The sequence below is a fragment of the Oncorhynchus nerka genome, linkage group LG21 (genome assembly GCF_034236695.1).
Source record: "Oncorhynchus nerka isolate Pitt River linkage group LG21, Oner_Uvic_2.0, whole genome shotgun sequence".
Lineage (NCBI taxonomy): Eukaryota > Metazoa > Chordata > Actinopteri > Salmoniformes > Salmonidae > Oncorhynchus > Oncorhynchus nerka.
In genome coordinates this window covers 34060817-34078722 of record NC_088416.1, presented here as the reverse complement: position 1 = coordinate 34078722, position 17906 = coordinate 34060817, and the positions used below count along the sequence as shown (strand labels likewise).

The following is a 17906-nucleotide window of genomic DNA, read 5'->3' as shown; positions in this document are numbered from 1 at the left end:
ATGTTTCCTGCTGTACTAAACTGGCTCAAATTAAGATCCTACATCTGTAGCCTACTTAGACATGTATGGAGTAATAGGATTTCAATTAACTGTTTTACTCTACATGAAGCCTGTGTAATCCTTTGTAACACTCTTCTCTGACCATATGTCTCAGAACACATTGCAACCTATAGCAATGTTCTACATACTCAGAAGGACAGAGAGCTGTCGAAGGGTTTTCTTTCTCCGTCTAATGCATTGTTGACTTGTTTTAAATCTCACTCAGCAGCAAAGAGACTCTTTCACCTTGCAGCTCCAGCGCAGCTCAGATTTACATGTGGGTCCCATTGGCCACAGTAATAAGTCATTGGGGCACTACAAAACAGATGCCCTGACTTTGTCCCCTCTCCATTGTCTTGCATACGTCATCAGAAATGCTGCTGTTTTCTTCCCTAGGCAGCGCTCAGAAGAACGTCCAGAGCTGATTAAAAGCATGCCGAATTACACCCCGAGACCACATTAAACTCTCCCCCACTGATTCCCACAGTAACCTATTCACACCTGTTCAAGATTAGGTGGTGCTTGGAGCTGGGGTCCCACTACTCTCAGCTGGGCCACATTCCCTTGTTGTGCTCTGTGTGACCAGGTCTGACCAAGTCCTAGGCTCCCAAGCTGGTTTATGGGGCCATAGCTTCTGGGTGTGAAAGTTACCTGACAGAGCGTGGCAAATAGGAGAGCCTCTGGGCTTTCACTTCATGTCACATAAGGGCAGAAGAAGGTAAATACATATACATTCCTGTCTTGGTCTCCATTAATGCATTCAAGGATGAAGTGTTTAGGTTATTCCCTCGATATTTTTTCATTTCCCCCCAAAGATCAATACATTTATTGCATAAACTGTATTAGTTTATCTGTTGAGGAATATCAAGGTGGTAACCTAACCAACAGCAGAAGTAGAAGTTTCTGCTTACCATTCAAAAAGATCTATGCAATGGAGTTTTTGAACGCCTATAGAGGAAAATCCAACCATTTACAAAGTAGCTCAGCTGTTCCGATGAAAGGAAACAAAGTGCTGTGAAGAAGCTACTTCCCATGACATCATTGTTTGTTAAATGACCTCTGCAGCTGTGTCAGACACACCTTGTCATTTCCTCCCTGAACCATTCCAATTATTTAGTTAATTTACTTAGGGGAAAAAGACTGGCCATGCTTGCCAAGATGTTTCTTGGCACACATACAAGAATATGGTACTGGAAAGAGTGAACACCTTGCATGTATTATTGCAGTCCAACCAATTGCACTTGAGGTCTTCCAGCATTAACTCACTATCCACAATGCACGCACATGCGCGTGCACATACACACACACAAATATACACACACACACACACTTTAATTAAGGTGGAAGTGCAAATAATAAACACTGATTAATAGATAACTCTTCAATTACAGCTGTTTCCCAATCCCTGGTTTCAAAGGAGAACTTGCAGATTACAAACAGATTTCCTGAGGCAGAGTTGGTAAACACTGTGGAAGTCGCTTTTTTCCTGTTGGTGTCAGAGATTGACATGAAACAGCCCTGTTGGTCTTTTACACCGTGACAGGAGTGATTGTTCCTCTGTTGTTCCAACAAGGGTACGAGGATTAGATTGTTTCAGGGTGAGAACTTCTTTCAAGATCAACATTGAGCCAACATATTGACCATGAATAACATATCCGTCACTGCCTTGTTCATACTATTTGTTTCTCTAAGCTTTTTGCAATGCATTGTAAATCACAAGATACAACATACACCATGGTTCAACAGGAATTCGGCCAACTATCCTGTATTATGTATCACAGTGAAACCAAACTCTGACCATGTCTGTTCTCATTCCTCTTTTCATACAAATGGATTAAATGTATCTTCATGCTTGACGCAGTCAACAATACAGTCACGATAGGATGTCACTTTTGTGGTTTCCCTTTGTGCCGTTTTGACGTCCTTCCGTCTTTGTTGCATGATGGGAATCATTTTCACCCCTTTCCAGCAGGCAGCTGGTTGAGGCTCACTATGTTTGAGAGAGGTCTTGATGAGGGAAAAGAAACAAAGGGAAAACCCTGTTAGCAGTACACTCCTTGGTTGAATTAGGAAGTCTGTGGGGAGAGAGACAGAAGGGTGGCTGGCTACAAGGAGACAAGAGGTAAAATACTACACAGCACAATCGATTAGAGGATGAATGTGCTCGTTCAACAGTTGGTCGTTGTTGGGCATTGGGGGAGCTGCAGCTGCTTCAATCGTCAAGATTGTATCAGTCAAGATGGCCTTTTGTTATGGCTGAAGAGAGCCCTGTAGTCTGAATAAGAATTTATGGAAATAATACAAAACAAAAAATAATTGTTTCTAGAGACCCTGACCCACCAAGGTTCTACACAATGTCCAGACTCAATAATGTCACAGTGTCTACTGATCTTGCGTTGTTTGTTGTTCAGACTTATTTTACTCTGCTGAGAGTTGTTCATGTCAAGTTGAATCAAGATTCAAAACTCAACTTAAACTGCCAGATACAAGAGGGTGAAGAACTTTACAGTTTTAAAAAAGGCTTTAAAAAGCCGTGCTTAAGTTTTTCTTTTAAAACAACAGTGGGAAATCTTGGGTTGAACTGAGATTTAATGGCGATCCAGTGCATCCTCTATCCCTCTGAGTTGTTGAGTTTGTCAGGAAGGGTTTTACCTCCAGTGTCCATGGGAATGAGGACATGCCATGGGTTAGGACCCCAGAGGCAGCGGGGCAGGCAGCACTTCAGACACCTCTTTGAGAGCTGTTGGCACAGCATGAAAGAAAAGACAGTCTTGGGCAGTGCCAGTGAAATAACTGTTGTGAATGCCATAGTGGCTTTTCTCTTCCTTTTAAGGTAAAATGTGCTTCTTGGATAATGGATGTAGTCTGGATTCTTCCAATAAAAAGTTATTAATATGTTTATCCTCTCCCAGCTATCACAATAATAATTTGTTTAAGAGAACCACCACCATAATTGTGGTTAACGATTGCCTTGAAATACTTTTTGATAAGCGATTTATTTACCTTGGAGGGTGTGCACTTAGTACCTTTCAGAAGGAGCAGGAAGAAAACATTGCTTGACGAGGCGCTTGAAATATAGATTAGAATATCTGAAGGGCTGAACCAATACATGGAATTTAGCATGTTTCAGTGGTTGCTCTTTCAGTTTTCAAGAACATGGGCCAATGTTGAAATTCAGCAGAGGCACAAATTTAAAAGTTTGAAACTCCAAGTGAACAAATATTTCTGACAGTGAAGATTTGGGAAGGCAAGCATTCTTACAAGCGACTACTGCAACAATCTAATCAAAACCCTCTCCTGATTGCCAAGGTTCCACTTTTGTTGTATCCACTGACATAACCATCAAAGAACTGCTCACGTTCAAGAAATGGGAGGGTTGTGTCTGATAAGCAGGCAAGCTGCCTATTGTTTCCTGCATCAGCTGGCCTGTGCCCATGGTCGCTGAGTGTCAGGTGGGGTGAGTTTACAGAGGAAGTAGTGACATGGGCCAATCCTCCAGGGGAAAGGTGGCTGACGCACTCTCCAGCTCTTTAACCCTCCGGCCCTTGTAGAGCAACTAAACAGTCACTCCTCAGCTCTTTAACCAACAAACCCTTGTAGAGTAACTAAACAGTCACTCTCAATCTGTTTAATCCACCAGCCTATGTAGAGCAACTAAACAGTCACCCCCAGATCTTTAACCCACCAGCCCTTGTAGAGCAACTAAACAGTCACTCCCCAGCTCTTAACCCACCAGCCCTTGTAGAGCAACTAAACAGTCACTCTCCTTCGCTTTAACCCACCAGCCCTTGTAGAGCAACTAAACAGTCACTCTCCTTCGCTTTAACCCACCAGCCCTTGTAGAGCAACTAAACAGTCACTCTCCATCTCTTTAACCCACCAGCCCCTGTAGAGCAACTAAAAAGTCACTCCCAGATCTTTAACCCACCAGCCCATGTAGAGCAACTAACAGTCACTTCCCAGCTCTTTAACCCACCAGCCCTTGTAGAGCAACTAAACAGTCATGCTCTATCTATTTAACCCACCAGCCCTTGTAGAGCAACTAAACCGTCACTCTCCATCTCTTTAACCCACCAGCTCTTGTAGAGCAACTTAAAAGTCACCTCAAAATGAATTTACAATGGTTTGGACTTAAGAGAAACTCTGACCATAGAATACTTCAAATGACAGTTTCACATTGATCAGAAACCCAGTTCTAATATTCATAACAGCAACGTATCTCTTGAAGTGAATATTTGTAACACCATTTTCAAGTGAACAATCCACAATTATTAGGATATGGTTAGCTGTTTTTCCATTTGGGCAGGACTGTTCAAGAACATGAGCAGTCTTATTTGTGTGCAGACACCTAATGTGAGAATTTGTCTTCCTTTACACCAACAGCCCTAACAGCCTGATGATAACAGGGTGAGCTCACAAGCAACGATGAAAAAAATATTTAGAAAACATTGACCTCATATTCCAGGTCAACCAAGGTCATTGATTGGACGTCATTTGAAATAGAAGCTGTCATAAATAAGCCCTTTGCTCCTCTGGTACCACATATTTTGATTATTTCAAGCTGTTTATGGTTAAGTCATGCTTCTCTGTTTTTTTTATCAAGTATTTGATTGGAAGTAACTGACTGAAAAGGATCCCTGTAATGTTGACCTCATTACTTTTAATTGACCTCATTACTTTTAATTGTGCTCATCCCATTCTGGCTTGTAACAGCTAGCCATTATGGGCTTCTTCGATTCAATTCAAATAATTTGATCCAATCTCACTTTTGTCTTATTCATAAACATAATTATCTGCTTGGCAGTCCCTGGAACAAAAAAAAAGTGACTTACACCAAATTCAGAAAGAGGGTACGGTTGTGGAGAGCACCTGTTAAATCCCATATCAGGTCACCCCTTTTTTCCAACTTCACTGCTTCTTAGCCCTAGCTCCTGGTAACCTTTCATGTGGAAAAGGGACACATCTTACTAAGTGATTAACATTTGGTCTCAGAGTCAGGTGTCTGAATGACTCCTTTCTCCCCCTATAAGGAGCTTCCCTATGCGTGGGGTAAGGTTCGCCCTCAAAAGTGACAAAGTGTGTTGTAGGTGCTCCTCTGACGCAAGCAAACCATTTAGTTGTAGTGTCTGGTGTCACAGGGACGCATAGCAACGCAAATGCTGCCTATAAATATACCTCCGAGTCTGTGCTATTTTAAACCAAGTCAAACAGGAGAGTTCAACTTCCTTTTACCTTTGGGAATGTATGTATTGGAAGGTAGAATTAAGTATTGATTATGACTGAGCACTGTTATGCAGATTATTTGGACTTTACTATATAGTGGAAGAAACGGTGGAAGTGATTTCTCAGCTGTCAAAGTATACTGTGATGTCACCTTTGGCAGCTACATAATTTGATCCTGACACAGGTACAAAACAACAACAAATAGTTCATACATTGTAATATTAGAAAACATATTAAGTAGATATTAATACTGTAACTTATTTATATAATACATAAACAATATTTATTATCCTTATCACGAACACATTTCATTCACTGCAGATGAATGAAATGTAATCCTAGGCAAACCTGCCCTCAAAGCAGTTTAAACAATCAACAAAGGGCAGAACAAGTGCATGAGGTTGAATACACAATGGAACCCCAGGATAAGGAGTTGGACTTAGTGGTGTACGTCAGGAGAGAAAGACACACTTCCTTCAATTCACTATTGAATGTTCAAGTCACACAACTTATCTGCTTTTAGCAGTTATGCCCTACTCTTTCTTCTTTGACAAATACATTAAGTGAGAGACATTCTATTATGTCATTTCAGTCATTAACCCCCCCCAAAGCTGAAATAGACCATGTGTGGTTGTGTTAAACAGAAAGATCATTTCATTTGATATGTCAAGCTAATAGCTGATATGAGCCAGACTGTCTCATGGAACACTTCTCCCCTGTATATCAGCTGTTCTCTTCAGAATACATACATAGTGAACTTTTGGATCATGAAAACGGACACAAATGAAATGTTTAAATTTGGATGAGAGTTTATTAAACCTCACTATAACCTATTAACAATTGATGTACTGTTAACAGAGAAGTCATACATAAAAATGATTATATTAAAGTGGAATAAAATACTAGAACATTTCATATCGCTCAACATATGAAATACATTTACTGACAATGGCAAGTACTGTAGTGACAACAAGACTGTGGCAAGATGCTAGTAATTACAAAGAATCTTGTCGTCATAGTTACATAGAACACCATGTTAGTCATGGTGTGGAACAGTGCTTACAGGGAATAGTTAATAAAGGTTAATTCAATGTAAGTTATATTTAGTCATTAATCATATTCCCTCATAATGCAATACTACCTATAACATCATAGGTACATCATAGGTACTATACATAATTACTGTGTGACATCTAATTGACTTTATCTCCGAGCTCGACTTGTTTCAGAGAATACGATAATATACATCAAACAAAAACAACACGTTTTTGTGTCCCCATGATGCCAATATATATCATTACATATTAACATGTAAGTACCATATTCCCATGTCAGGTAATTGAACATAATTCTGTGTGAAATGAAAAGGAACAATCAGACTTTATGAGAGATGTTATGCCTAGAACATGGTAAATGAAACATGATTCATTGTTCTGGATTTTCCCATGTCCCCCTCCTTTCAGACCACTATCCCTCCCAGTAAATCTAAGACACCAGATGCAACAGTAGATTAATGGGAAACATCCTCTCCATTGCTTTGTACAGTGGTAATTTGTCTTGATTTTGATACATTCAGTCTGGCTGTCTGCCCAGCTTCCCAGATGTGACCAGTCTGTTTGACAGATTAAAAACCCAACAACTTCATGAAAGCTAAGACGTTTTGACTTGCTTAGCCTAGAGACAGTCTGAGGTCAAAGCCTTGCAGGTCAACGACCCACCACAGACGTTGGTCAGTCATGAAAACATCTGGATACAGCTGTCTCCATTCTGCTTTCAAATGAACCACTACCTCTGTTTCCTCTCGCACCCAAACATATCACAGACTTATTTCTCTCCTGATGATCAGTCTTTCCCTTCATGCAAAGATGCTCCTCTGGTTTGCGACCAATGCAGTTTGGCTTTCCCTCCGCCTCTCCTTCTTTCTCTCAAGTCTCATCTTCCAGCATACCGCACTTAGCGCCAATAGCACCAGTCCAGCAGATAGTAGCACCAGCCCAAAGTAAGAGATGGTGGACCCATGTGAGTTGAAGCTGTAGGCCACAGAAGTGACCACAATACCGGCAATGAGAATGACCACACCAAACGGCACTGTGCAGCGATAGCAGGAGAGTTCTGCACCACCTGTTGCCGCGTTCAGTTGGATTTCAGTGACCAAAGGGATAGCTATTATAGTCACAGTCGGAGTGTGGTCATTGATGTTGGCCTTCTCCATGACAGCTCTTTCTGGGGTTGCTGGCACTGTCATGGGGTCTTTACTGGGTTCCTCTGGCATCGCAGGATCCAGCATCAAAGTGTTGCTTCTTTCCAACCACAGATGGGATCCTCACTTTAACCACAGATGGATCTTCACTTTTTATATCCTGAGGTTGTTCTGTCAGCGTGTCCCAATCTATGTGAAGAAATATATCATTTGTTATGTCATACTGAAGGGAGTGTCAAAATCCATATGTTCCTCAACATGTTGCCCAATTGTAGCCTCACTGGACATAATAAAACAGGCCTAAACAATCATTTAAGTAGCTATTATGTGCATGCACATGGCCTCAGTCTGAATTGTTGACAGCTTAAGACATGAGCCTTCATTTGGCACTTAGTAACCCCAGGTAACCTCCTTGCACAATGCTAGCCTCTGGACCAGCAAAGTCAGAAATTGGCTGAATGACCCAGAACCACTCCACCTTGTTCAAGCTGTCACATTCCCTGGAGAGCGTGGGAGATGGCATTACAAACTACTCTGTGTAATGCGAGCAGCCTCAAAATCATCAGCAATTTCACAAGCAGTCATTCTTTCTCCATGTCCGCAAACTTAGAAAATATAATAAAAAATGTAATTCAAGATGCTTGTTATAAAACATTAGTCCATGTCATAACATCTTAGAAATGTATTACTCTAATAGGCCTAGTGAAAAATGGTAGGCCTTTTGCAATTGATAGGCTACATGGAATATATTTCACTTATAGTCTATTTATTGTAATAGGTCTAGTCCTTTATTATAGTAACCTTTGTTGATGAGGTCCCTGATAGAAAAAAATACATTCATTTCACATGTGAACATGTTCCAAAAACACATGGTTTCATGTGATCACATGTGATAGTATGTGAAGTTAGTGTGATAACATGCGACAACAAGTAAAGCAACATGTGATAGATAACATGAAACTACACACAATGTGAAATGTTCCAAAATCACATTTTCACATGATTTCACAAGTACAGTTTAATGTGAAATTATGTGATTTTACACATGTAAAATCATGCGATTTTGCTGTGGTTTTGCTCTAAGGGATGTTATGTTTGAATTTAATTTAAATGTGTCTAGAAAGTTAGTAATGGAAAATATTGTAGCCTTAGCTGTGCCACATGCATAGTCTACCTACCATATATAAACACGTTATCTCAAGTTGTTATAATGATAACATAAAAGGGAACATATCATGTTTGAGGAAAAGTGTTTGGGTTGGAGAGATCGAGTTTTACGCGTGGACCATCTTCCGATAAACACACAGTGAATATTGTGTGATGAAGAAAAAATCAGCATGTTCGATAAGTGTCTAACGAAGTGTTTATTAAACTTACCTTGCACGCATTTTCCATGCCCGCACCGTTTAATTTGCCCATCGATGAATAAAACATGGACTGTAATACGCTTTTGTATTCCAGTAACTCCGTATACTTTCAAAAGCAGACACAAGTGGGACTCCCTCCGTCTTTAAATTATAAGCCAGATTCAATGTGTAGGTCCAGAACACAGTTTCACTCTGTACTTCGCTCAGCCAGTCTACAGCTCGCACCGTAAACGCTGTGTTGGAATTTGACTCCCATTCATCGGATGTCCCCTGTGCGTTTCCTCCTGTGTAAGAAAACGTCTGTTTGACTGCCATCTTCTTGCATTGCAAGCACGTTTGTAGAATATCGGTGGCTATGGGGGTGGGGTGAACCAAAAGCAGGCCACAGGTTTTTATTATTATCTTGGCTTCAGAGGAGGGGGGACCTTTTAACCTCTTTTGACTAAGGCAGGGCCAACATGAAGCACAGCTGTTGGGATGTCCAGACACATTTATACAGCCTAGAACTGCCCAATAGGCCTTTGAAGCAAAGTTTGGCTAGTACGAAGATGAGTAATAGCAGCTGATGTAATACAATATTATCACATCATTACAAACAAACATACACACACACAAGCATACAAACACACACACTTGAGCAGACAAGAATATCCATGCACATATCTTCATGTTTGGTTATTTTTAATTAAAACAAGGGACTCTCTAAGATGAATGACATAAGGTCTATCAAACTGGGACCATGGTTCATAGGACCTATGTGTCTAGAAATGCATGCTGTCACACACCCATGCTATGCCTGTGATCCAATGGCAGCCACCAGGGCCCGTGGATGGGATATGCCTACTGCCTGTAACACAAGTGCTCCCCAAGACAGATCTGACACATAGTAATGTGATACAGGGTGTTGTCTTGTCTCTTCCTTCCTGCAGTAAATCCCTTCCCAAAAAGAGACAGTGGCAACGGGAAATCATGGCTCTTCCACAACCCTTAGCTGGACCATATACTGTCCGGCTGGAAAACTGATATGAGTAATATGACATATCTCTAAACTATCCCTCAGAGGCACTTATGGAGTGACATATTTTAGAGTGATTATCATTTGGGCCTAACTTCAATCAGTGGATTATGTAAATGCTGAATTTGCCTGGTGTGTTGGCAAAATAAGAGTGCAAAGGATGCTAAACCACAGATCCAGGGTTCTACCTCTGGAAGTTCCTAAAAGGCATTGATATATTTGATTAAAACCACCAGATGAAGCTTATCCTATATTTGAAATAGCCTACAGTTTTGGGATTTCTGAATGGAATGGGAGTGGTTAACCGCAGAATGATCATCAACAAGCAACTGAGACAGGGCACCAGCAGGACACAAAGCATTACAGATTATGTTTCCTCTCTATTGTAATTGGAGATGGTCAGTGCTTCCAAATGATATTTTGCCTTGGATGGCACTTCAATTTGGAGGTGGGATAGACAAAGGAGCATTCCAAAAACAGTACAGTGCAGTGCAGATAGTCATTAACCACACACATACATGTACAGTTTAAATCCAAAATACAATTTCAATCACAAAAATAAATAGATAGTGATTCTAAGTATATCACTGGAATGACTGACGCACTTCAGCGCACGCACGGCGTCTGAAGCGCGCCACGGAGTCATAGATCACATGATCAAATGTCAGAGCACAGTTTGAAAACATGTCGCTGCACTTTACAGATGAGGAATTTCTGGAGGCATGGAAGGAATTAGATAAACCTCAGTTGGAGGGGGGGTGGGAGTTTTTCACAGAGACTATGGGTGTCAAAATTTACCGGCTGTATGACAAGGTACATTTAAGTTACTGTTTTGAGACAGGAATAGAAAGTGAAAACTGCTGTGTTAGCTTATCGGCGGTTAGCGTCGTTAGCTGGCGAAGCAATAGTTTATTCATTGTGATTATGCCGATTGACGTGATTGAATGACGCACTGGCATCGATCTGTTGGATGTGCTCGCACGTAGACTATTTTCACGTTTCATACGTTGTATTATTTTCACGTCGAAAAGGAAATTTACATGAAATAGCATAGCAGATTTTGTGAGTAGCCTACGTTAGACTCGAGGAACAGGCCCACTGTCAAAATGCGGAAGTCGCTATTCGTTATCATCAACTAAAGTGTTTTAAACGTCATATTGATGATTGAGTAGGCTAGGGGAGAGTGGGGTAAGTTGAGCCATTCAGAAAACACTTCAATAATGCTCAACTTACCCCAAGGCAAACATTTTGACTATATTTGCCCACACAGGTACAATCATTCATTTTTATGCTAGGTTAAAAAGAAAAGTCCAAATCAAATTATCAGATGTTATTTGTCACGTGCCGAATTCAACAGGTGTAGAGTGAAATGCTTACTTACAAGCCCTTAACCAACAATGCAGTCTTAAGAAAAAAACAAGTGTTAAGAAAGTATTTACTAAATAAATTGAAGTAAACAATTTTAAAAATACTAATTAAGAAAATAGAAAAATAACAAATAATTAAAGAGCAACAATCACAGTAACGAGGCTATATACAGGGGGTACCGGTACAAAGTCAATGTGCAGGGGCACAGGTTAGTCGAGGTAATTGAGGTAATATGTACATGTAGGTAGAGGTAAAGTGACTGTACATAGATAATAAACAGAGAGTAGCAGCAGCCTAAAATGTGTGTGTGGGGTGGGGGGGGGGGGGGGGGGTCAGTGCAAATAGTCCGGGTAGCCATTTGGTTAGCTGTTCGGGAGTCTTATTGTTTGGGGGTAGGAGCTGTTAAGAAGCCTTTTGGACATAGACTTTTTGACCGCTTGCCGTGCGGTAGCAGAGAGGACAGCCTATTAATAGGGTGGCTGGGGTCTTAATTAATAGGGTGGCTGATACCGCCTGGTATAGAGGTCCTGGATGTCAGAAAGCTTGGCCTCAGTGATGCACTGGGCCGTACACACTACCCTCTGTAGTGCCTTGCACTCGGAGGTCGAGCAGTTGCCAGGCGGTGATGCAACCAGTCAGGATGCTTTCAATGGTGCAGCTGGAGAACTTTTTGAGGATCTGAGGACCCATGCCAATTCTTTTCAGTCTCCTGAGGGGGAGTAGGTGTTGTCATGCCCTCTTCACGACTGTCTTGGTGTGTTTGGACCATGACAGTTCGTTGGTGATGTGGACACCAAGGAACTTGAAGCTCTCAACCTGCTCTAATACAGCCCTGTCGATGAGAATGGGGGTGTGCTCGGCCCTCCTTTTCCTGTAGTCCACAATCATCTCCTTTGTCTTGATCACGTTGAGGGAGAGGTTGTTATCCTGGCACCACACTGCCTGACTTCCTCCCTATAGACTGTGATCAGGCCTACCACTGTTGTGTCGTCGGCAAACTTAATGATGGTGTAGTAGGCTAGAGATAGTGGGATGAATGGTACCCTCAGAAATATGCCAAATATTGCATTTTGTGCTGCGTCTGTTGGGTATGGTGTGCCAAATTGTAGTCTAGAACTTTACGCATGGTCAGACAGTACCTTTTCACAGAATGCATGTTTGTATTCTATTAAACCCCCTGCCTAACTCAAGTTTCTGGAGAAATAATATCCTTTGCAAATCCAGCACATTTTTTTTGTGTTGCTTGTTTCTCCAACTGGCAATAATCAGAGCCCTGGGGTATGGGATTAGTTACATTGTAGATGTGGTATATATTTGGAAGAGAGAACTTCTTTCATATGCTGTTCACAGGAAACTGGACTTTATGAGTACAAAGTCTTTGGAGTGCTTGCCACCTGCACTCCAGAACTATGTGCTGATGTCTACATGGACTTGCCCTATCGGAAACAATGGGATGGATATGTCAAAGGTAAAGGGTTACGCAAACTCTCCCTAGATCGACTTTCTTCCATTCAATCCTCTTGTCGCACTCAACCCCTAATAAGGGCCATTTTATAAGACTCATAACAAATTCATAAGTTACTCAATTCTGTCAGTTGAGTATTGATGACATGGTATTGCATATTAATGCTTGTTTTATATGGTGCTTACTTATGCATGTGTTATTGTTCATATGTATAGCCCCTTTAACTCTTACTTAATTATCTCAAATATGAGCTCCACAAAATAGTTGAAACATCACCTTTCCATTGTCCTTTTCCATTCACTCCTGTTTTCTATCCCAATCAAACCAATCATAACCAAGAATCCCTTTTATCTCAGTTTTCACGAGGATCGCAACAAGAGCACAGGGCCCGTTTGGCAGTTAATAACTTTTCTCATCTTTTGTTCTCTCTTGCCTCCCCAAAGTATCCAACAGGTAACATGTCTGTCCACCTGAATTTAGCCATAGACTGTAGCTATTGATGTTGTAGTTGGGTACTTAGCACTCTGGTATAGCCACGGGCTAATGTTGTGTATTAATCAAATGTTCATATAAGCCTAGACTGTGTGAACAAACAAGCAAACTTGAAGATGTTCTTTCAAGGGCTTGTATCTTGAAAATGTAGTTTTTTGTTTCGCCTACCCTCTGAGAAATGACCAACAGGTTCCATCTTAACAAGGTAGGCCTAAATCATTGGTCATATCTTGTTTTGGGATTTCCAAATACTGTACTGTTGTCCTTTTTCAAGAAGAGACAACAGGGTTATGGATATCCTGGAAATGATAACTAACTGAAGTAACATATTTGCCTCTCCCAGAGACTTGTTGCGTGAGAGGGTGGACTGGGCTTTTTATTGGAAACACATCCTTGGCTTCAGCTCCTGACTGCCGTCAAGCTTTTTGCTGTTGAATAAAATTGCCATTTCAATAGATTGGATAGATGCTGTATTCTCAAAGTGCTGTTGGTGTCTTTGCTTGCACATGTGATTGTATCTTGATGTGCGCTGTACACTCTTAGAAAGAAGGGTTCCAAAAGGGTTCTGCAGTTGTCCCCATATGAGAACCCTTTTTGGACCCAGGTAGAACTTTTTTGGGTTCCATGTAGAAGCCCCTGTGGGGGTTCTACCTGGAACCAAAAGGGTTTATTCGAAGAACCCCTTTTGGTTCTCGTTAGCACCTTTTTTTTCTAAGTGCAGCCAGTGTTCCAGAAGATGTATGATTGAATCATGTAATGAATATTATGACGACATAGTATAATACCTATAGTATAATAGATGACAGATGTTTCATGATGTAAGCACTGCTTTATTTTGTGTGTGCCCTTTTTGTTTTTTGCAGAGCTGCATGAGAAGGACTATGATGGTCGTTCAGCAATCTACTGGGAGGTGAAATACCCTTTTCCTCTGTCAAACAGAGACGTATCCTTAATGAAGTAAAATGTCCAAATAAATAATACCTGTAGATATCAGGTCATCATGTTTCTCAGTAAAAGCAAATAGGCCTGTGCTTTTAATTTTTTTTTAACTAAATACATACTCCCTATATAATATCACATAATCCTGTTCTATGTATTCACCCACCCACAATGTCTCAATCTTTTTTTTCTCTCTCCCCCATTTCACATTTACAATGGGTCCGACATGGTGAAGGGAAAGCAAGTATGGTTTATAGTATTAAGTGTAACGTGAGAAATGTATTGTTCTTTAGGCGACAACACGGGACAGTATATTTTCTCAAGGAGTAACTGATCCAGTCACAGGGTGTGGACCACATTAGACCATATTATCTCTACCAGGCTTCTTTAACAGTGTAAACCTCAGTACGTGTACGTCAGGGAGCGGAGGGACGTTGACGTGGACAGCAGGAAGATCTGGGTGGTCCTGGCTAAGAGCTCCCCACAGTCCCCGTTACCAGAGAAGAGTGGGGTGCAGCGAGTGAATGACTACAAGCAGACTGTGGCCATGGAGAGTGATGGTGCCTGTGGCACTAAAGGTACTGCGCACTCGAGTACACCAGATCCAATCAGAACTCATCCCTGTAGTACCAATTTAAATGTCCATAGGGGAAACTGTTCAGTTTTGAACTTGAATCTGTTGTGGATCTGTCTGTGAAGTCACTTGCTTTTTATTGACAGACATTTACATTTGCATTATTTTCTTTCAGTCTTCATGAATTACTTTGATAACCCTGGTGGTAATATTCCAACCTGGCTTGTGAACTGGGCAGCCAAGGTGAGTTCAGACCTGAGTGCTATCTAAAAACCTAATAGGGTTCTTCGGCTGTTCCCATAGCAGAACCCTTTTTGATTCCCGGTAGAACCCTTTTGGTTCCTGGTAGAACCCTGTACACAGAGAGTTCTACATGGAACCAACATGTGTCCTATCTGGAATCAAAAATGGTTCTTCTATGGGGACAGCTGAAGAACCCCTTTGGAACTCGTTTTTTCTAAGAGTGTAGCAGCTGATCTTTTTCTGTTGGTGGGATGGCTGACATATTCATAGTAGAGTAATAATAAAGGAGTACTATAGAATTAAGAAAATGGTTTGTTTACTCACATTTATATCTACTTGCCAGTTTTGATTGCCCGAAAGCATGCCCTGTTATCTCAATTGGAAGGCTTTATTCACGCTGTTAATCTCAAACAGATATTTTGTGTTAGGATGCCAATGGTTCCTCTCTGTTGCCCCATTTGGGTGTGTCTACTCTGCTAGTCTATCCATGACGTTCATTGACAAAGGCAGCTATTCCCCGTGTTTCAACAGAGCGGAGTGCCTGCCTTCCTTACAGACATGCAGAAGGCCTGTGGCAATTACTCAAACTACTGCCAGAAGAACAAGAAATGAACGCCCTTTGTGGGAAGTCGCATCAAAGCCACAAGGATTGCATTTTTTCAGCCCATCGTTCAATAAAGTCTACACTTACAGTGTCTGAGGGCCATTGTGGGTGTTTTGGGTATGGTTGGAGACTTATTACGAAGTCAATAGGTGAAAGTGGTGGTGGTGTAATCTGCAGCTGGATGTGGTACTGACTGGAGCATGTACTGTATTTTAGTTATTAGTTGTATAAAAAATATATATTTCAATTGAAGTTATCTGGTACTGAATTCCTACTCCTATGTAAATGTTGTATTTTGGGCATGCCCACAGTGAGGGCTTGGATGAGATCTGTAGTGATCTACCCCCTGTTTTAACGAGTACTGTTTCTTTGACTACAATGGCTTTTCCTTTTATTTTCCTGTTTGTTATGGTCAAATGTATGTTGTTGTTTTTTAAATCCTACATTGTTTTATGTATGAATGTTCAGCCAATGAATGATATGCATTTTTGCACTTGTGATTAAGCACTGAAATCAAATCAACTTCCAAACCTTAATGTCTAAAGGTAAAAATGCAGTGCTGTAATTCTACTGTTCATCAGCCTATTAATTTGTGAATGATTAGTTTCTCAGCAGCTCTATTGAGGAATGATTTCTGTACTCTACAATGCAACGTTGTTGCTTAGGCAAGTAAGGCTGAATAAAAAGCAGACTATATTTTTATTATTTCCCTAATGGACATTTTGAATGTACATTAAAAAAAAACAGATTTTGTCCTATCATTAATAGTTGCCTGCAGTGATTTGTTGTGATACTTGAAATTTACAAAAAACACGATAATTAAATAGTTTAAGTTAATTATTCATATGTTGAATCCTCGAGAGCTAGGCCTATACCTCTTTATCCTTGTGTGGTTGCAATTAGGCCTCCAATTCTTTGGAGGTGATACAGTGTGTATTACTATCTAATACATATCAATAAAATGACGGCTGAGATGAAGCACTGCATCATGCATTATTTGACTGCAACCTGTAGATGCTTTTCAAAACAGGACTATCACCTTCATCGAACACCATTTTTTAATGGTATTTTCCACCTTTTGGCGTTGACCAATGAAATGAACTGTTTCTGTGGCTCGCGCTCCCCCTTGCGGTAAAAATGATATGTTCACGCCGCGCGGCCCTGATGTTGCGTGATGAAGTTGATATACTTTACTTGACCTATCAAATTTGATACATTGTATCTGTTAATTCAATTCTCTCACCGGAAGCACTGCTGTGTTTTGTAAAAACGAGTTATGGTGAAGATAAATTGACAGGGTATTTCTTGACATCTGAAAAAGGTAGAGCCTAGCCAACGTTTAGCAGTCTAGGCCTACTTTGCAAGTTTTATCTTAAAATTCGTCGACAGCATAAAATCCGCGAGAGGCCGGAAAAACCGAACCTCATGAACAGTGATGAGTATGGTGAGTCCTATAGAATTTGTCTGGCTACATCGGTGGTATAGGAACTTAGTTGTAATTATGCGATGTTATTCTCATAGGCCTACTGTAGGTTGTGAGAAAGTGGACCCTACCTTCTTGTCAGGGGGGTGCTAACTGCAAGGCATTAGGAGTCAGGCAGGATTCAGCTGGAAGTATTTATTTACAGGTATAGAGGGTGAGCTGAACCCATGGATATTGACAAGTTGACGAACAACACTGACAAACAGAACCATTACAGACTAGTGGTTAGAGCTGACGAGGTAAAAATATGTCGTTCTGCCCCTGAACAAGGCAGTTTAACCCACTATTCCTAGGCCGTCATTGTAAATAAGAAGTTGTTCTTAACTGACTTGCCTAGTTAAATAAAGGTAAATAATAAATCAACTAAAGGGCCCAACATACTGAAGTTTCTGGCTTCTAAGGCAGAGCGCCTTCAAACTGGCAGAGCGCCTATAACTGACAACGCATCAATAATTACTCACACAGCAGAGTTACAGATAACCATAGAACAAAATGTCACCCCAGTCTAAAATTAAATGTACAACATGAACAGGTTCCCAGCAAACACGTTGCATAACCACGACCAACCCCAACGTAATGGATTTGTAATGATTGACTATAGACTATTACCTTCTCACAACATTGTGGCTACATAATCTGAAGGTAATACCATTTGGTCATTTTCCTACCTCCTCAACATGTCACAGCAACATGATTTCATTACTTGACATATTGGTCTTGATTAGACCCACACAAAGAATGTCACAGTATCTGCAGAGTGAAACATTCTGTGATCACAGCCTATATGAGCTGTGGAGCATGCATCCTCAAATGTCTTTTGAATGAACTACACATTTATAGATGTTTGAGTCCATTTATTGTTCAGATTGGATTTGAAATCTCCATGTAGTTTTT

At 40.8% G+C, this 17906-nt stretch overlaps 1 protein-coding gene across 1 annotated transcript; it reads left to right on the top strand.

Moving 5' to 3' along the window:
• Window positions 1-10494: 10494 nt before the first annotated feature.
• Window positions 10495-16507, top strand: LOC115110709 (phosphatidylcholine transfer protein-like). Its single transcript, XM_029636568.2, has 6 exons — window positions 10495-10657; window positions 12563-12680; window positions 14033-14112; window positions 14515-14686; window positions 14858-14925; window positions 15457-16507. The coding sequence occupies exons 1-6, from the start codon at window positions 10529-10531 to the stop codon at window positions 15535-15537; spliced, it is 648 nt and encodes a 215-aa protein (XP_029492428.1). The 5' UTR covers window positions 10495-10528; the 3' UTR covers window positions 15538-16507.
• The last annotated feature ends 1399 nt before the right edge of the window (window positions 16508-17906 follow it).